Source organism: Chanodichthys erythropterus, chromosome 5 (assembly GCF_024489055.1).
Source record: "Chanodichthys erythropterus isolate Z2021 chromosome 5, ASM2448905v1, whole genome shotgun sequence".
Classification (NCBI taxonomy): Eukaryota; Metazoa; Chordata; class Actinopteri; order Cypriniformes; family Xenocyprididae; genus Chanodichthys; species Chanodichthys erythropterus.
The window spans coordinates 9,235,001-9,256,957 of record NC_090225.1 but is presented as its reverse complement, the minus strand read 5'-3'; the positions used below and the strand labels follow the sequence as shown (position 1 = coordinate 9,256,957).

At 36.1% G+C, this 21,957-nt stretch overlaps 1 protein-coding gene across 10 annotated transcripts in view; it reads right to left on the bottom strand.

The window, feature by feature from the left end:
• The window catches only part of gbf1 (golgi brefeldin A resistant guanine nucleotide exchange factor 1), a 91,435-nt gene that overhangs the window by 27,587 nt on the left and 41,891 nt on the right, over positions 1-21,957 (bottom strand). For 9 of the 10 annotated variants that reach the window (XM_067385942.1, XM_067385941.1, XM_067385944.1 and 6 more), the window contains exons 4-8: positions 16,437-16,568; positions 8,350-8,468; positions 7,571-7,679; positions 6,238-6,298; positions 1,813-1,867 (exon numbers count right to left, since the gene is read on the bottom strand). In XM_067385942.1, coding sequence (XP_067242043.1) covers positions 1,813-1,867; positions 6,238-6,298; positions 7,571-7,679; positions 8,350-8,468; positions 16,437-16,568 — 476 coding nt within the window. Of the gene's footprint in view, positions 1-1,228; positions 1,310-1,812; positions 1,868-6,237; positions 6,299-7,570; positions 7,680-8,349; positions 8,469-16,436; positions 16,569-21,957 lie in introns of all 10 variants that reach the window. The other variant, XM_067385950.1, reaches the window with a different exon arrangement.

The window sequence follows — 21,957 nt, the reverse complement described above, 5'->3', positions numbered from 1 at the left end:
AAGATTAGTAACTACAGTAGCAAATGTATTGCTCATGGTTAGTTTATGTTAGTTATACATTAACAAATGTTTAACTAATGAATCTTATTGTAAAGTGTTACCAACAGAAGTATTTGGGCAAAACATTTCTGCCTGCAAAGTCTCCAGAATGCTTTGAAATACTGTGAAATATTATTCCAATTTAAAAGAACTTTGTATATCATAAAAAGTAATTTATTCATGTGTTGGCAAAGCCGAATTTTCAACATCATTACTCCAGTCTTCAGTGTCACATGATCCTTCAGAAATCATTCTAACATGCTGATTTGCTGCTTAAGAAACATTCTGTTTTATTAATTTTGAAAACAAATTTTTTTGAAAATATTTTTTTTGCTACTTAATATTTTGTGGAAATCACAATACACCACTATTCAAATGTTTGGGGTAAGAAAGATAAAAAAAAAAAAACTTTATAATATTAATATTGAACCACTGTACTCACATGAGCTGATTTAAATATGTTTTAGTGCATTAATGGATCTTGAGAGAGGAAATGCCATTGCTGGCTATGGAGGAATGACTAAGCCATCGGATTTCAACAAAAATATCTTAATTTGTATTCCGAAGATTAACGAAGGTCTTACAGGTGTGGAACGGCATGAGGGCGAGTAATAAATGACTGAATTTTCATTTTCACCCTTTAATAATTAAGAACCAATAATAATTAAGCACAAAATTAGCATATTAGAATGATTTCTGAAGGATCATGTGACCTTGAACATTGGAATAATAGCAGCTGAAAATTCAGCTTTGCCATCTTATACATTTTAAAATATATTAAAATAGAAGCAGTTCTTTTAAAGTGAAATAATATTTCACAATCTTACCGTTTTAACTGTTTTATCAAATAAATGCAGTCTTGCTGAGCATAAGAGACTTCTTTCAAAAACACAAAAAATTAATTATTCCAAAATTTTGCCTGACCGTGTACATGTGATTGAACTGAAGGAACAAGACAAAATTGCTGCAGATGTTGTCAAAATAGCTTAAATTGTATTGAACCCAGAATATCCCTTTAAATCACTTTAAAAAGATCATCATGTTTTGTTGCTATGACAAATGGTTGCTTTAATTCCTTAGCGAATCTCCCCACCATGCACTGAAACAAAGCCATGCGTCCCGGCGTATTTAAATGCACTTGCTGCAACCCAATAAAACTGCTGTTTTAATGCATGTAAATGTGCTATACCCTCTCTAAGCCCGTCTGATTGGTGTTTCTAGGCTGCTCTGCATAAATAAAATCCTGTGTGTCCAGAATACAGCCTGGGATCTGCGAGTTGGAACAGGCAAACGGGCAAAAGATGAACTCAACAACAATCAGGTATGAAAAGACAGGAGAAGTGAGAGGCTATGATCCCTGAATAATTGCAATGAAAAGGAGCAGAGGTTTTTTAAATACAAAACCAACTGTGGCTGAAAAACACAGTTAACTCTCACTAGATACTATTTCCATCTCCTGAACTGATGGATAACACACACACACATACAAGCACACACACACACACACACACACACACACACACACACACACACACACACACACACACACACACACACACACACACACACACACACACACACACACACACACACACACACACACACACACACAGGTATAATAATTATGCAACAGCAACTGACCTCACTTATGGATTATGGAGACCTCTAAGTAAAAAAGCTCATAAAGTAAATGAGAAATGAAGAAGGCAGATGGGAAACAGGTGTAACGGGTGTGGAGGGAGAATGGAGATCTGGGGGGGATTTTATATTTACCTTCTTCATGTTAGTGCCCACATAACTCTTGGCCTCCTCTTTGAACTGTGGCAATCTGCCAAAAAAAAAAAAAGGAAAAATATTAAAGGTTTGAGAGGTTTTCCATGCATTTATGGCAACATTTTAATATCAATATTTTGCCGGTGAAGTGTGAACTACTAGTGGCACCAAAACAGAACCGCAATCTGTTTAAGTGGCCCAAGTGGGTGTAACACAATATGGAACCAACAGCATGAGTTTGGGCCAAAGCTATCCGATGACAGACAGTTCTTTCTTTTACAAGTGCATTTGGTGCAACTAGCGGTGCAGAAGTTGCACCATTCAGCTTCAAAGGTCAATGCCATTCTAAAAATGCACATTAAAATGATTCTCAAAAGTACAAATCCAGTCTCTTATTTTGGCACTTTCACACTGCATGGGACGTCTCGGTACAGCTCGCTTAAATAGTACTACCTCAGTTGAGGTTCCAAGCATGCCGTATTTAACTGCTTTAAACGACTGTTGCACACAACTTGAAAAAAGAAATGGCTGTATCGTGGTCAGTAGATGAGGTGGAGACTCGTTGGTAGATGAGGAGTAGATCCGCAGCAGTAGAGATGGGGCAACTATGACAATCAGTCTATAATCCCTCCCACTTTGAAGCGGTACTAACTGCAATGAAAAAGAAAACTGAAAGTAAAGCGAGCCGTGCCATACAGAGCCGAGCAGTACCACGCAGTGGAAAAGCACCATTAGGGGGATGCAAGGGGGGAAAAATTCACAAAATATATTTTTAATGGCTGTTAAAGTAAACATGTAAGAATTTCTGAGTGTGTTTAAAAAATAGGATATACACACTTTATTTTAAGGTGTCTTTGTTACACTAATTATACATTTTAGTACTGAGTAATATTAAGTAACTACATGTACTTACAATAGGGTTAGATTAGGGTTTGATTTGGTTTAGAGTTAGTGGCATGTAATTATGCATAATTTATTACTATAGAAACTGCATGTAACATATGTAACAATGACACTATAAAATAAAGTGTTACCGTATTTTATTTTTATGAATTTGATATTTTTAGTGTCAATTTGCTTTCTACGGACTGGATGGAAGATGGTATATGGGAATCATGAAGTTAATAAAAAAATATTATTTTATTTTAAAGATTTGTGGATCTCTTTCTAAGCAAACTCATTAATATTCATGAATGTTGATAATGTACACTGTCCCTTTTTGAAATAAATAAATAAAAACGCATGACTTTTGATTTCAATTTAATGTTATACAAATTAAGTGCAATATAAAAGCCAATTAAATTTGTAAACAGCATGACATCTTTATAATATGATGCTTAAAACTACTTACACAGTATAAATGGGTCTTTATTAATGAAATCATATAGCCGCTGCTATTATGTTTTAGAAAAGTGGTCCCTCGCAAGGGTTTTGTCAAAAGCCGCTTTTCCACCGTTGGGCCAAACGGTTCTAAGAACACCAAGGAATGGTTCCAGTTATATTTCCACTAGAGCCTGGTAATGACACAGCACAATTACAAACCGTTCTCAGACCAGAAATCTCAGCATGGCTGGTGCTGAACCATGCTCGTAGATTGCGTTTAGTGATGTTGCAGCTCAGGACTGGTCACTTATATCTCCGATAAACTCTTGAGTTAACAAGGCAACGACTGACACATTCTAAAGTGTTCCATTATCAGCTCCACAGTGAGAAATGAAACCACATCCGTATCAGCTAGGCCGGATTGGAACGGTTAAGCAAAGAAAAAAGCTCAAATGTTCTTATGAGTCACATCTAGTTCCCCAACCTGCAATTTAATTAACACATTTGGAATTATCATTCTGAGAAACCTCTCTAAACCAAAATGGTGGAGAGGCAATATGTCCGAAGAGTCAGCATTTTGGTTCCCAGGGCATGACTTCTGACCCCTTGTGCTGATTCATTAGCTGAATTAGACGGATGATGTTCTCAGCCCGAACGCATTGTCTGCATGTGTGCGTGTTATGTGGACACTGCGGCTTTTCCTCGAGTGAGATGTCAGAGCTCGCACAGGCAGGCTGGGAGAGACGGCTCCTGATGTTAACTCTGCTCTGCGTTAATGGAGTGTTGTCTTGCCGGCTTGATTATGGGATGATCTGTGAGTCCAACAGATTAACATCCCTAATGCTTTCAGCAGGCTGCTTAAGCCTCCTTCTGAGCACTCAATAAGATCCGCTGTTCATTACTCTGGCTCTCTCGACCACACACACACACACACACACTACATTCACTGCTTATTACCCTTAGGCACACAGAAACACACACACTCATTATTAAGGCCTTTCACACCCTCATTGTGAAGGCGACGTGGACAAGAGGGTTTGGGCAATAAGAACGTGCACAATGGGAGCAGCAAACTCAAGTTGTGAGATTTTGAATGCGTGTGTGTGTGTGCGCACATTTAAGATTAAAAGGTGCTATCAGCTATAATTAAAAATTATTAATGAATGCTATACTCATCTGAAGGATGTTTACGGTGCATGAAATTATAAAAACAAACAGAGGATGTTTACATGTTTTTGAAAATCAGGTCAAAATGCTGTAATATTATTCAGACGCTTCGATTTTATGCAAAAAATTAGCTTTTCATAAGAGACCAAATTTTGTCATTATGTCTTTGTTCCATGTACATACGTATGTGTGTGTGTGTGTGTCCCTAATCTATATGCAGATGGGTAGAATGAGATGTGCTCCGCGGTCTCATCCTCTCGTCTGTGCGGGATGTGACTGGAAGTTTAATGCGAATGGATACGCACCTCTGATAAATGCCACCATATAATCATGTTATTGCATTAGAGCAGTAGTAAACTATGACCTGCACAAGAAGACTAAGGGCTTCCGCTCACAATTACACCACAATCAGAGAACTGCATGTTGGATATGAACTAGTCAAAACTAAAATTTAAAAGTACATGTTTCTAAACTGCTCATCATACAATGTTCATGTGACAATGTGCGCCATTTCAAATCAATAATGAAGTCAGTGAACTATATCTGTGTTATTATCTAGACATTTTTGACCAAGAACTTGAGAAATTTCAGAGGAAAATGCAATGTTTTAGATATCACCTTGGAATTTAATAGTCTTAATACTCTAACAGACAAATGATATTATGAATAATTCAAGGTTCTAACGTAAGCCCAGATGGTATTGGTTAACTTTTATCAACATTTTCCACACTGATTTTGTAGTAAATGCATTGTGTAAAATATTCCACATGCTTTCCCCTCACTCATATCTATAGCTTTTTCAATTGGAGGTATAAATAAATAAATAAATAAATACCATTCAAAAATTGGGGTCAGTTAGATTTTTTTTTTTTTAAAGTAAAGACTTTCACATTATTACAAAAAATTTATATTTCAAAAAACTTTGTATTCATCAAAGTATCCTTAAAGTGTGTGTGAACCGGAATTTGTGACCAAATTCAGTATTGTGATGTATTTTCAGAGTGAAATGGAATACTAAATGAGAAAAATAAAAGGAGTGGCTTATTTTTTCCCCACTGCAAATTGATTGGATCTAAAAAAGAAAGCATTCCATTCAGCTCGAGGTCAAATTTCACAGCAGACTGACAGTTGGAGAGGATGTAATACCAAAGCCTGTACTTCTCTAGATTCATTCTAGAGGGGAAGTACATTTTCAAATTTTAATTAAAGATTAAAAAGACAAAATTTTTTAGTGGATTAACCTGCATGGAGAAACTGTTTAACACAAGCCTAGTAATGTGCGCTAAACAAAATCAATTTTGATTTCATGCCGACTTCGATAAGAAATGTTTCTTGAGCACCAAATCAGCATACAGGAATGATTTCGGCAGGATCATGTGACAGTGAAAACTGGAGTAATGGTGCTGAAAATTCAGCTTTGCCATCACAGGAATAAAATTACATTTAATTATTATTTTTATTTTTTATTTTTTAATCAAATTTTTCAGTTTTGGTGAGCGAAGTCTTTTAAGAATATGAAAAAAATCGTATTGACGGCAAACTTTTGAATGGTAGTGTAAATAAATAGTGACAGAAATGCAGGTATGCATCTCATTTCATTTGCAAATGTAATGTTTTTCTCCACCGCCCCCATTCATTGAGGTCCAGAAAGAGCACTGCAGCAGCAGTTTCTGTGTGGGCCTAGTAATTAGCCATGCTTTGCATTGTCAGAGACTGATGCTTTCACCTGTCCCTGTCTGCGTGTGGGGGGGAAGTCGGAAACCTCCGGAGGTAATTGAGAGAGGCCTGAGAGTGAAATCGGAGCCCGTTACGAAGACAGACCCAGTTCCTGTTGTGTTTGGTCTCAGGTTTGGTTTGATTATGTGAACAGCAAGAACACGACTCTGTTCCTAATCCCCATCTCTACATCCCCTCTTCCATTCTCTCTCTAGTTACCTGGAGAAGAGCAGCTGCACCATGTCCACCAGCGTATGCTCAGCTGACTTTCTCAGTAGCTCTGTGATGAGAAAAGAGCGAAACCAGAAAAAAAAAAGAAAAAAAAAACAGAGAGAAAGACAAGGAAATGTTAGTCCAGAGGACAAGAGCAGCACCTCAGAGGCTCAGAGTCCAGACTCTGTTTGGTCAGGATTAGAGCAGGGTTTATCACAGTCCTAAGAGCACAGGAGGCAGATTCACATATCGAGCAGGACAAGAGTTGGGATATACAACAATATTTAGATTTACAGAAAACGCTTTCATACAAAGCGATTTACAGTGCACCAATGTTGGGGAAAGTTAATTTTAAAAGTAATGGGTTACAATATTGCATTACTCCCTATAAAAGTAACTAATTGTGTTACATTGATCATTTTTATGGAAAAAATGCATTGCGTTACTTTTGTGTTACATTTTCCTCACCTGGGATGGCCTTGCTTTTACTCCAATGGTTTGTTACTGGATCATTAAAGGTCAGTTATTAGTTAATAAAGTGAGATTACATACATAAACCCCCGGTTTTACAGACAAAGCCTAGTCCCAGGCTAAAGAGATGTTTTAGCTGTTTTAACTGAAAGCAACTTGTTCTGACATATCTTAAAATACGTCAGTGCCACTGTTTTGTCTCAATGTTTTTTCTAAGGCACGTTTATGAAAGCTACTTAAATGTCCTAATTGAACTCAGGCCTAATCCTGACTTAATCTAAGCCCTGTCTGTGAAACTGGGATTTTGTAAATTTGTATTATTTAACAAATTTAATTATTGTAGGTTTGTGTAATATCCTGAGTTTCCATTTTACAGAAATACTTTTATCCATTTTGAGAAATACTGAATCTGTTTTTAAGCAAGTGAGGAGTAAATGCATGCTCAGATTTAGTCTAGAACTACAATAACCATCATGTTTCCACAGCACACACAACACCTCTGCACTTACTCCTGATTTCTCTCAACATGGGGACAGGAGAGCTGTCAATCAATGGACAATAGGAAAACAAAGTAACTTGCATTACTTATTTGAAAAAGTAACTCAAATTTATTTTCTCATTTTAAATGTAAAAGTAATGCATTACTTTACTTGTCACTTGAAAAAAGTAATCTGATTATGTAACTTGCATTACCCCAACATTGCACTGCACTTAAAGTATAGATTTTTCCCTGGGATTTAAACCCATGACCTTGGCATTGCTAGAGTCATGCTCTACCAGTTGATATGGTACAGAAAAGTGAAAAACATTTTTGTTTGTCAAAATGTCAAAAATGACATTTTTATAGTTTTCACTTAATTTCACTTACCACTTAATCTCATTTCAAAACATATTCGGAAACAGGACTGCATGATCTCACAAACAGATTCATTGGTCAGATGGGCTCCAACTGGAGTCAGCAGCAAAGTCCTTAAAACCTGGGAAAAAAATTATAATAATAAAGAAAATGGATGCATTTCAGACTAATATGTAGTACTGGTTTATCAGATTGACATTAATATGATGTGATTTTACAAACACAAATATGATTTATTATACACAGACTCCTGTTCAAAAGTTTGGGGTCAGTAAGTTTAAAATTAATACTTTTATTCAGCAAGGATGCATTAAATTGATCAAACAGGACAGTAAAGACATTTATAATGTTACAAAAGATTTCTATTTTAAATAAATGCTGCTCTTTTGAAATTTCTATTCATAAAAGAATCCTGATATAAATGTATCACGGTTTCCACAAATGTTTTCAAAATTGATAATAAGAAATAATGCTTATTGAACAGCAGCAAATCAGCATATTAGAACGATTTCTCAAGGATCATGTGACAATGAAGACTGAAGTAATGATGCTGAAAATTCAGCTGTCATTACAGGAATAAATAATTCACAACATTACTGTTTTTATTACATTTTTTAACAAATAAATGCAGCCTTGATGAGCAGAAGAGACTTAAAAAAAAAAAACTGAAAATTACTGACCCGAAATTTATAATTTATTTAATTTATCATTTATTTATCGTTTCAAAAAATATTTTTATTAAATTGACCATTTATAAGCACCACCAGTTTGTGTGATTGAAAATGTGTTACCTGGAGGATTTTCATCAGTACAACCTCATCACTCGCAGGGTCTGTGCCCACGAATCTCGCATGTGTGACGGCGTCGGCCATGTTCTCAATGCCCTCTGCTGCCCCTTCATGATTGGCATCTGTGGAGGACAGGGACAGCAAAATTTAAAACAAACTAAAAATATCCTAATATATTCCCCCTCACTCTCTCATTAATGCTCCTGATTCTCAGCCAGATAAGTTGTACGTGGGTCATAATGACATGACCATGGTTACATGATTAATCTTACACAATTAACCTGGTCACCAGTTCAGCCCCCACATCGCTATCAACTGACCACGCTCGATGTGAAGAGCGCCAAACAGCCATCTGACATCTAATCACCAGATGTGTGTGCTTTTGTGGATAGCCTGGTAAATTGGCTGTCTAGGCAACGATGTTTTGAAACCCAAGCAGGGCCAGATAGCAGGCTGGAGCCAGGCTGCTTTTTCTTTCCCATCGCCTTTAAAGAGCATTTCATTAACTAATAAGTGCAGGCTGCCTGGGGAGGAAGCCGGGGCAGTGACTGCAGGTAAAGCCTTGACACAAGAGTGCATTCCACTTATTAGCAGGCAAATAACACACAGAGAGAGGGAGAAAGAGACTGAGACACGGGACAGCCTTTACTCTGAACTCTGAGTGAGCACCAGCATGGTTATTAAGGTCTAGAGAAGGGATTCAAATCACCAAACTCTTTAATAATTGCCCAGTGATTGAAGAGATGACAATATACATGTTGAAGTAAAAATCTGAGGATCATTTCTATCACCATTAGGCTAAATGTTGCTACAGTTAGGGTTGGACATTTATTCCAATCATTTTACACTTAACCACCATGTGATATTCTGAAGAAAGATGGAGGAAGCCTCCTTTAGTGGGAGCCTCCACTAAACCCGCCCTCTTGTTACTACATGTTATATATACACATATGAAGAGTTCAAATCCAAAAACCTCCAAGTCTACTCGCGAAATCCTGTCATTGCCACTGTAATGAGTTTCTTTAGCTTTAGAATGAGTAGAATTATGAGGTTGATGACATTTCCCTTTGCCAGTCACTGAAACTATCAGTTTCATCCATTTCATCATATTCTTCCATCTTGTTTAGTTAATCTTTTTAAATAGGGAAAATTTGCAGCTCGACAATTGAAAGCCGGCTCACAAACATTCATCTTGAAATTATTTAATTTGATTCACGTCTTCTGATTGGTTCTGTGAACTTAGAGGCTTTTGCTAGCAAAGGGAAGTGGCGTTTAGAGGTTTCTGCCAACCTGAAATACTGAACCAGTATTTCTGAATGGGCAGAGGGTAGGATTTAGAGGGTTGGAAGTGAAAGTATTTAATTAACGTATACTATAAGAGAGAGCATTCGCTCAATATCATGATCTCATTTTTGATGGATATCATGTTTGCATCTCATATATATATATATTATATATTATATATATATTCTATATTATATATATATATATATATATATATATATATATATATATATATATATATATATATATATATATATATATATATATTATATTATATATATATATATATATATATATATATATATATATATATATATATAATATTATATTATATATATATACAGTAAGTTGTATGTATACACACACATCCAACTTACTGTATATACATGCACTGTACATACACACATTCATTAATTTCTTTTTATTAAATTAACACCTGAATTCAGCAAGGACACTAAACATTAAAAGTCACAGTAAAGACTTTAAAAAAATGTCTTTGTTACCAAGAAATTTATTTCAAATAAATGTAATTTTTCAAACTTTCTATTCAAAGAATCTAGTAAAAAAAAATATGACAATTGATAAATATTTCTTGAGCACCAAATTACCATATTAGAATAATTTCTGAACAGGATCATGTGACACTGAAGTAATGATGCTGAAAATTCAGTATTGACATCACAGGACGAAACTGCATTTTAAAATATATTAAAGTAGAAAACAGTAATTTTTTAAATTGTAATAACATTTTACAATATAACTGTTTATTGTATTTTTGATCAAATTAATGCAGCTTTGCTGTGCATTTAATATATATATAATAATTTAAAATATTTTATATATAACAATATTCACAATATTGCATGACCTCCCGTGCTGTACCCAAATTGCTTAATTGACCACTAGGTATGTGGTACATGACAAAAGAGCATAACTTTCAGGGTCCCCCCTTCTTTTTTTCCCCCATAAATGACTGTTTACAGTTAGATAACTTGCTGACATGGCACAATTACTGAGCAACTAAATTTTGAGTGAAAATCTGCGATCGCAAGGGAACTGAACAGCAATGAAGAGGCAAGCCCACAATAAACACAGGACCCCCTTCCAAACAGCCCATCTCCACGGAAACAAGAGCCATAGTCTATTCAGCACAACATCAGAAGTCATCTAAAATACTAATCCTCACTTGGCAAGGTCTACACAGCCAAGCGGGAGAGTCATTGTTGAAATAACTGAAGTCTGGGTGGGGCTGGAGGGTCTTTGTGCATGTGTATGAGAGTATCAAAGAGGTTCAAACAGCTGTCGTGTACTAAAAGGTTAAGTAAAAGTACATTCAGACACCAGGGTGTCCCTTAAGTGAAAGAACTGCTCATAGCAGAAAAAGGTGCATGTGTTAATGCTGAAACTAGGCGTGCATGGGCGCCGGTCTGGCTCTTTCAGCCAAAAAAAAAAAAAAAAAATTATATGCATACACATTTACAAGTTTCCTCCAAAACGCATCAATACAATATTGCATTGTCCAGTCCATCTGCACAAAATGAATTGTGTTTTAGGGTGTATTCACAGTGAACTGTACCATTTTTTTTAAATGAGTCCCAACTTTCTAACTCAAAACAAGGTACGATCTGAAAAGCACATTTCCAAACACTCCACGTACATTGGTGGGTGTGTGTGCTGGCTGTCATAGTTTTTAGAGGGATAAGTGGCTGTGTAAGTGAGCCTTTGGTTTGAGTACCGGCCTGGGAAAAAGAAGAGTGGGAAAGGGAGAGTGGGAAAAGTGGGATCTGGATATCTGTCAATACGTCCGTCCCCCCGAGCCCACCGACCTCAGGCCTGAGATTGAGGGGAATTAGCTTCACCAAACAGATTCACGGAGAGTGTGTGTGTGTTTGGTGACAGTGAGACCTCCCAGTGTGCCATAAGGGCTCAGGTCTCACTGTACACCGTTAAGAGGGAACAACAGCAGGGAAGTCCTGGTGCGTTTGACATAAAAATCATATATTGTGACTCTTTTGCTGAGCAAAGCTAAAATGCTTGTCCACTTTTATAAGAAACCAAACCAAAATGATAAGCAGCAGAGATTTTCACAACTTCGATTTACTGACAGAGGACAGGTGAATGACTAAGAATTCCCTATGGGGACCAACATAAAGTGTACCAAAGATCACTGCATTTATGTGTCTGACCAATAGATGGCAGTATTCTGTTTCTGTACAGAAACTGCAGAGAGTTGAACAGTCACTCTTCCAAAAGACACTTCAATACTATTCCTGGGACCAGAAACTCTGGACTCTTCTGTCCATTGTAGATGACATATGGTTTTTGTCATGAAGACATACTAGGCTTATCAGAGATAACAATTGTAAAAAAAAAAAAAAAATCATCTTTAAAATAAGAAAAGCCACAAGTATATGATGATTTTAAAATTTTGAATACACATCCGAGGAATGATTCAAAGCTTGGAGGGCAAATAATACAGATGAATAGGGTAAAAACTAAATAATATTCCTATGAAATAGATATTCTGTTTAAGCTACTAGTATTACTATTTTTGTTGTTGTTGTATTTACAAGTTTCCTCCAAAACTCATCAATACACTTAATACATATAATACAAGTACAATTCTTATATTAATATGTAAATAAGTATTATGTCCATATACAAATGTATTAGCAAGAAAATATTATATTATATATGAACAGAAATAAATATACTGTAATGTCTTGCTTATTGTAGTTGAGAACATATGTGCATAGTTTGCCAGAAAATCTGAACATATCACACCAGTTCTTAGGTCTTTACAATGGCTTCCAGTTACATTTAGAAATGATTTTAAAGTACTATTACATGTTTATAAATCACTTAATGGCCTAGGACCTCAATACATGATTGCTGATATGCTCACTGAATATATAAACCCTCATTGAAACCCAACAGATCACTCAGATCATTAGGATCAAGCAAGTTAGAAATACCAAGAAAACACAAAACACATCTGTTTAGCTGTGCATGAGCACTTTATTCAGCAAGGACAATATATATTGAATGAGCAATGTGCTACTGTACGTCTGACTTATTTCCTCTTTTTTTTTTTCTTTTTTTTATAACTTCAAATATATTTTAAATAAATTTTAATGTTGTATTCTTTGTTTTTATTGTCATTCTTATTTTCTATGCACTTGCTGTGATTATTTTATTATTTTGTTTTTTAAATCCTTTTTATGTAAAGTACTTGGAATTACCAGTGTGTATGAAATTGCAATATAAATTAACTTGCCTGGCCTAGTTTGGTTCAGGTATATATATATTGATGTGAAGTTGAGAAAACTTGTATTTCCTTCATTTATGTTATTAGTTTTATAGACTGAAAGGCTAAAGTTATGAATTAGCAGGAAACTGTGATTTAAGTCCCAACGGTGACAATAAAATACAAATTAAACAAAACAAATAAATAAATAAACATAATATTATTAGTCCACATTTTTATTTTATTTTATAACTGTTCAAATATATTTTAAATAAATTTTAATGTTGTATTCTTTGTTTTTATTGTCATTCTTATTTTCTATGCCCTTGCTGTGATTATTTTATTATTGTTTTTTAAATCCTTTTTATGTAAAGCACTTGGAATTACCATTGTGTATGAAATTGCTATATAAATTAACTTGCCTGGCCTAGTTTGGTTCAGGTATATATATATTGATGTGAAGTTGAGAAAACTTGTATTTCCTTCATTTATGTTATTAGTTTTATAGACTGAAAGGCTAAAGTTATGAATTAGCAGGAAACTGTGATTTAAGTCCCAACGGTGACAATAAAATACAAATTAAACAAAACAAATAAATAAATAAATAAACATAATATTATTAGTCCACATTTTCATTTTATTTTATTTTATTTTATCATTTTATTTTTTGCTGGTTCTCAGGAGTGTAAAGTTAGAATTCAGCATCTCGCCCACACAAACCATACTATAAAACACCATATCTGAGATATGTGAAGAGTCAGAGATCAATTATAGTCTATAACCAAAATCCAAAGTTAAGACCCCTGCATCACGGTGAGTTGTGAATCAATCAGAGCTGTTAATGTAAGACCTATAGTGTGGCTGTACTGTATGTCTATGGAATGCTAATTGGGAGTAATGATAATGTCACTCTTCATGGCAGATTAGAGCAGTCTGAATGAGCATAACCCATCAGTCAGCACACAGCCTCTCACATACCTAAAGGTCATTTAATCACACACTCATACGAGTGCATTAATATGTCACGCTCGTCAGGAGTGCTCACCTGGGATTAGCACAGCTCTGTGCGTGTGAGACAGAGAGAAGAGAAATAAATGTGTGCGAGAAAGTGTTGAAGCTCTACTGGGAAAGAAAAGAGTACATTCTGTATGTTACTCAAAGAAAAATAAATAAATAAATAAAAACAGACAGCCCGAATACATGCTGCTGTGCACAGTATCTCAATTCAGTATTAGCATAACCTAAATGAATATTAAGCCAATAACATCTCAAAAAATGAGTACACTAAATTGTATGGGGAAAAATGACTCATTTACAGCCAGGCATGCTGCTGCAAGTACTGTTTGACAGCATGACTTACTTTGTACTAAAGGAAATATACATGTGTGACTACTACAAGTAAAGAGGTCCAAGGTTTGGAGATCTACAGTGCAGGTTGCCATAGAAACCCTTCCTGATGCGATGGGGGATTAGGAACAAGGGTGCATCTGGGGTGACAGTAGTCGATCTGTGTGTCCATGTCTATTGCATTCCAATGGAAAATTACTGTATATAATCAACTTGTGATGAAAACCGCAATTTAGATATTTATTACTTATACAGGGGAGTTTACCAATAGCAAAAGGTAATTCTGTCTTTTTTCTTTTTTCTTTTTTAAGTATATAAAATTATATAGTACAGAATCTTAAATTTGTCTTCTATATTATGTCTGTGTCTTGGTTTTAAGGCATATCTTTGCTTTTGTTTTAGATTTTTCAAAATGCTGAAACTTTGTTTATTTCCATGTTTAGATATTTATTTCTAGAATTAATGTTTAATGTAGAAAAAAAGTGTATCTAATCTCACATCCATTAATTCTGGAAACTGCTCTGTACTATATCATGCTATGAGTTTGAGCACCTGTAACATCTGTACAACCATCTTTCAGTTTTGCAAACCATACAGCTGCGTGACAAGTGCTGTCATGGTGTTTTTGTTTTTTTTGTTTTTTTTCAAAACAACTGACTGGTTATGGGAGGGGGAAAAAAATAGAGACAGCTTGTATCTTGAACAGGGTGCTGGTTTCACACTTTGAACTGGCAGCGTCTGGCCATATTTCCCTAACAAGGAAGAGGACAGTCTGTGCCGATCACAACTGCTGCAAAACAAGTTCTCAATGACCGTGACTAGGGCTTGACATTAACACCCGCCAACCCTCCAAATGTGGGTGGATTTCAGCAGTGACTCCTACTAGCCACTTTGGGGGGGTTAAATTTATATATAATATATACATTTTTCAAATGTAGTCTTTTAAAAAGGCATCTGAAATAATAAACCAAGTGCAATGTAGTTTTGTCAAAAATAATGATTTTTCAGTCAATACTGAAATATCTGTAGCGCTTCCAATACTCTTTTTACGCAGAATATACAGGATACCAGCGGCACTTTCTCGGTCTCTCATCTCTCAAACAGCGAATTGACAAACACAGGCATACTTGGTTTCATTTGCTCCGGATGAATATTGTTGGTGTTGTAGAGTTTCAATTGAAGCATGGGATTCAGGCATATCGTGCATAATTTTACTCATTCCCGCAGATTTTGTGCTCACACCCAAAGTGTGCACACATAAAGCCTCCTCTCAGTACTAAATTAAGTTTGCTGCTTATTGCACTTAAGCAGTCAAATACACAAAATAATGTCAAAATGTCGGTCTTGTTGAGTATTTGCGTAAACACAGTTTAAGTGTTTTAAGTGAATGTAAACATTTGAGAAAGAAAACGTGTAACAGTATAATGGATCCGTGCCTCAGGTCTTAAAGTGACAGCAGCCTAATATACCTGTTGCCAAATTATGAGATAATAGTAAAAATATACACTACCATTCAAAAGTTTGGGGTAAAATTTTTTTAATGTTTTTGGAAAAAAGTCACTTGTGTACAGAGCCCCACACATGACATGCAAAGAAACGCATGTTTTACTAATTTGCTCCCTTGTTTTATCCCTTGTAAATCATGTGCATAATATGATAGACAGATAGACAGATAGATAGACAGATAGACAGATAGACAGATAGACAGATAGACAGATAGACAGATAGATAGATAGATAGATAGATAGATAGATAGATAGATAGATAGATAGATAGATAGATAGATAGATAGATAGATAGACAGATAGACAGATAGACAGATAGACAGAGATACAGATAGACAGATAGACAGATAGACAGATAGACAGATACAGATAGACAGATAGACAGATAGAAAAATTTCTTAGTATTAATATTGAAATCAGCTATGCAAAACGTTACAAATTTCTTTGTCACTATTGATTAAATGTATCTCTGCCAAACAAAAGTATTCTTTTTCTTTCAAAAAGAAAAAGAAAAACTTACTGACCCCAAACGTGAGCGATAGTGTATATATATTAAATGTATTCATATTTCTACATAAAAAATTGGATAAGCTCTGATAACCTAAAGAATATAGCAAACATGCTTAATTACATTTCATTTGGTATCTAGCACTCTGGAGCAAGAAAAAAAAAAAAAAAAGAAAAAAAGAGAAAAAAAAACACCTTACCTATGAGGCCATATGACAAGAACTTGTTGACCGATGTGAGAGCAAGGCCTGTGATTGGTCCAGTTGTGTCCTCTGAGCGGATCACCTCCAGGAAAGGTCTAAGAAACACATTGGGTTCCACATCGGAAAGATCTAGAATTAAAAAAGATAAGTCTCTAGGTCAGAGGAGAGCAATTCAACCTAATGACATAAACACATGATGAATTATATACTAGTCAGTTACTATTTTCAGCGACAAGGACAAATTATTCAATTGCTAAAAATAACTACGTTCTTTATAAATCATTGGCATATGCATGAACAATGATTTATAAGACGTGTGTCACGACATTACAAACCTGTGTTGCATACATGAGCAAAAGATGCAATAGGACAGAACGATACAGCCAGGGAGCGGGTTAAGAGAGGGCTGTTTCTTATTCACCTTGGCAGAGCAGAGTATCTTATTACAACTCTGTTTCCAAAAGCTCTTGTTTAAAGCAGCTGTGTAGGATGTAGGATTTAGCATTAATGAAAATGACTGAACTCGTCGGGGTGGGAGGACTCTGCTGCTAGCCTGCTGAAGTAACAGCTGCTGGGAAAATTAAAGCCTCTCTCTCATCATTAGGGATGATACCGCTTTTTAGAAACAGAGTAAGAGTAGTATTTCCCCGTATCAATACATGTATTTTTAGTAATGCTACAATTATTAGGTAAAGTGAAATTGATGATTTGAGGGTAGAAGAACTCTCTCACCACAGATTTGTTCTGGGTAACTGTCAGCAGGGATGAATAATGTAAATAATAAATGAAAAATAAATAGTTTTTCAAAATGGAAGAAAAAAAATGCTTCAGGATCTTATGTTGTTGATGTCAAAGGCTGTGCGTCTGCTCAAACCCTACAGTATTTTGGTTCATCTGTCACTTGGTCGAAACATTCCAAATGAAGATACAAGAGAAAATAGATTAATTTTATTATTATTCTAATGCCCAGTTCAACCTACATGATTTTAGTCAGATTTTGGCATGATCTGTTTCAGATAGGGTGTTGTGGGGATCCGTAAATGACATTGTACAGTGTACAGTGTGTCATAGTTGACGACAACCAATGCCACGTCTTGCAATGCTTCATGACGTCAAGACAAAGACTAGCATCTCTCTTTTTTTTTTTCTTCCCCCAGTCTTCCACGACGGGTTCAGTCACATCTGTGACATTGACCAATAGGAGCACAGAAGCTCTCCCATACACAGATTTCAAATATGCCAAAATGAAAGCGCTGCTAACAAAAATATGTGACTTATGCAGTGCAATGTAATCTGATGATCAAACATTTGTTGTGGCAACTGGAGAAGTAAAATTTCTGGATTCGTTGTCACAATGTAACTTTGTGCCGTTGCCAGTTAGTAATTATTATGTTTTGGCAACGTCACTGATCAATAGTTGTGTGTTGGTAATCAGTTGGTAATTTTTATTATTTATTTATTTTTCTATGGACGGACATGCAGTATTTAACCTAATTTATGTCCTCATTTTCCCAGACTAATTTAAAGACTATTTCAACAGCTGTGAATGATGAATGCAGACTACCACAATACTGTGCCCTTCATGAAATCTAGGTATGTGTCCACGTCAGTTTCTCTTTCTTTCTGGGTTTTTCTGACAAGAAATCCAGAACAAAACCCGCTTCGGTAGCTTTTACTTGTTTACACTCACAACACCTTTCAGTCGATAGTTCCGCCTTCTCGTTGACGTCACACATGTCGTTAATGGCGGCAAGTGATAATGTGTAGTGTGACATGTTTTTTTTGTCCACAACAAGAATTTAGGAGTCAAAAATCGCATAATCTGACACAGTGACTATTGTAACAGACATAAATATTGTGTAGTCTGAACCCGGCATAAGGCCTCTAAACTATCAACATGATCAAAACTTTGCTGAAAACCCTGTTGTACACATACTACATGACGTCCGTCATCTGATTGATAGTTATACTTTTTTTTTTTTTAGCAAGTTAAAGGCCTTTTAGTATAATTCTACAAATTCACCTTAGGTTGTGTCTTTTTGCTGTGAAATCCTTACTGATTTGTATAAAGTAAAAGTAAGAATAATTTTTATACTGTCAGCAACATTTCAAGATGAACACTTACTGGACTTAAGCAACTTAGATTTACTTAGTTATACAAATAATTGTAAGAGAAAGACATTTATAAAACAAAAACTCACATTACAAACTTTGTCATGGTAATACTGATAAATGACCATTATGCATTTGTATGTATGCTGAATGTTATTGGTTTTTAGCACAAAAACATTAGCCCAGTATCGGATTCCAATACAGATACTAGCAGATTATATAGTTGGGCAGCCCACCTTATACTATACTAAAAGAGCATAAAATGTACTTATATTAAGGTTGAAAAATCAGATGCATTTTGCACAGTGCGTCCCATACAGTAATTCCTGATGAGAACAGCGGAGGCCAAGAAATAAATGGCCAGTTGCACGATACAAATTTAGGCCTGCAGCTCTGAGTTTATATTGATGAGCTTTTATAAGAAATAAGCCGAGTCCACCACACATAAAGCCTTAATCTAACAGAGCCAACAAAACACAGCTGCAGCCGAGGATGCAACATACTTCATTATCTTTGCCGAGCTCTTTATTTGTGGATGGGAAAGCACCTCGGGCCAATCCACCCGAGCGCAGGGAACAGCCCCTCTGAGAACGCCGGCGAGAGGGGGGCGAGGGTTACAAAATACAAACCAGGTAAAATAACAATGGAAAAATTAGTGGAGTCACGAAAACCTGCTGCGAGTGTCGAGCCGAGGCGCAGCTTGCCATAGCAATACTAGGCGGATTAGGGTTCCCCCGAACAGCTACTTTGACGCAAAAAAACAACTTGTGACTTCAAAGCCAGAGTCGAGCCTCAGCCAATTTTACAGAGCGCACATATGACTGCTGAGTATTAGCTTGTGATATCTAATACGCCTGCGGCTTGTTTGGAGATAAAATATTAAATCATTTGAAAATTTCCACACTTTGTCTTATCCACGGCCAGGTTGCTTCTAGACTCTCTTCCAAAAGCAAATCTTCTGTTGCGCACTTTCTTTGGGGAACTTGATGTTTTCTTTGTATTCTCATGGGGGAAAAGCTCAGTAATGCTCCATTCCTACAGTGAAAACTCTTTGACGGTGCTGCAGTATCTGATAACAAGGGTCTCAAGTGCTTACCACTTAACCCAAGTTCACGAAAAGCCAAAGAAATCGTGGACGGCAGAAGAATAACAAAAGTTACTTTGAAATCAAGTCGAAGAAACAGTCGCGAAGCTTCGAAAACACAGGACAAAACAACTCTGCTGTTAACGCATTTCATCAAACCCAGAAACTTTTAAAGGTGGGCTTAGACTATATTACTTTACAGTGGAAGAGAGAGTCTGGAGTGAGGTGGCGGCGATGAAGGGAGAGGGATCTCAAATGAATCTGTCAATAGAAGCTAATAAAGTCTTCATCAAAGGCGATCACCCCATAAGTGCCACCTTCACTGCAGCTAGTCTCTCAGATTGGAGAACTCAATTGTGTTGTATTGATCCGGCCGGCCATCGGCGGCCCGTCGTTCTGCCTCCCCCCACGTGCGGCAATCTTCTTAAATAAAGGCTAAATATGACTCGGTACTTCAGAGCAATCTCCGGGGCCACGCAGGGAAATAAAGAAATTGAGGTGTTGGACCATGATGGTGAGACAATCACACAGTAACCAGGGTGACCTCTGTGTGACATTGGCCAAAATAAAAAAGGGATTAAAGTCGGTCACCCATCCATGTATGCTCCGGCTAAGGGTTTTGAGTCTCCAAGTATGTGCGTGTCCTTGGAGAACAAGCTCCGAGAATTGAGCAACGGCACGGCACGGCTCCTAACAATCTCCCTAAAGATTCAATTGTGCCTGTACATAACTAGCAGAGGAGCTGTTAGCAAAAACAGAGGTTATGGCTCATTTCCATGATATTTACTGCTTAATAATGCACAAATACGGCATTTCCATTGCATTTCAATTTTTGGAAAATATCAAGATTTCCCACCGCACTGTGCAATGGTCTGTTCCGTTGTGCTCGCTGTAGGTCTAAAGTCTGATGAGTGGACAGAGTCTGGTTTAACAGCCGGCCTGTGTAGCCGAGTGTAACTGGTACCTCCGCAAATATCCCCGGACCCTCTGGCCCCTGGGAGCACCTAGAGGAGAAGATGCCGCCGCCACACATTACACATGCACATCAATTGGCACTGGTGCAGAAAGAGCTTAAAACAGAGCACAGTTTAAGCGGTTGAGGGTCTGAGCTATAAATGTTCACAACAGCAGAGCAATGTCGAGAAAAGCATTAAGAAAGCACATTAAAACACTGTTGCACTGATTCAAATGCATCCTGAGGAGCAACTAAAGCAGGTCTTTTAATCGCACTGAGCTTCCAACCAGAATTTATATAAATTTATATATATTTATATATATATTTATATATTTATATTTATATTTATATATATGTGTGTGTTAAGAAATGAAAATTAACCCTATCTATTTTCTAAAAGCATGTTATAGATCTAATTTTGAACAATTCATTTATGCATATGCAGTTTTAAGTTCTTTATTTTTCTGTGCCATTTGCTTTTAAGACCCTTAATACTATGAATAAAAACAAATAAAATCACTTATCAAACTCTTTCAACTGAGGAGAATAAGAGTATACTGAGTATATTGTTTGTAATTTTACTATTTTTATTTTTTGTTTATTGTTTTAATTCAATATATTTTATTGTATTTATTATTTATGTAGTAATTTATATATTTAGAATTTATATAATTTGTATATTTTATAAATCCATCAAGCTTCAAATAAAAGTAGTACAGTGGATTTAAAAAGTCATTACCACCAAGTTATTTAAAAAAAATTTTTTTTTTTTTTTTTTTTTGAATTTACAGCAAAAATAACTGTAGTGTGACATTTGTACCATGATATAAATGTGATAGTGATAACATTAACATTTTGATATGCCACCCACTCCTATACAATATACAGCATTTGTAGGTGATTACTTAGAGACCTGAATATTGTTCTGCATTCACAGGTATTAAAAATAAAAGAGAGGATCAAAACTACCCAAATGATCGAGTATCCAGTTTCCTAAACTGTTTGAGATTTCCCCCGTAGTAAATGTAACTAAAGCATCACTGACAGATCAAAATTCCATAAGAGCCATGCTACACCACAAACAAGAAGCAATTTTCCACCAGGCTTTATAGACCAGTGTGTGTGTGTCTGTGTGTCTGTGTGTCTGTGTGTCTGTGTGTCTGTGTGTCTGTGTGTCTGTGTGTCTGTCTGTGTGTGTCTGTCTGTGTGTGTCTGTCTGTGTGTCTGTGTGTGTGTGTCTGTGTGTGTGTCTGTGTGTCTGTGTGTCTGTGTGTCTGTGTGTCTGTGTGTCTGTGTGTCTGTGTGTCTGTGTGTCTGTGTGTGTGTCTGTGTGTGTGTCTGTGTGTGTGTCTGTGTGTGTGTGTGTC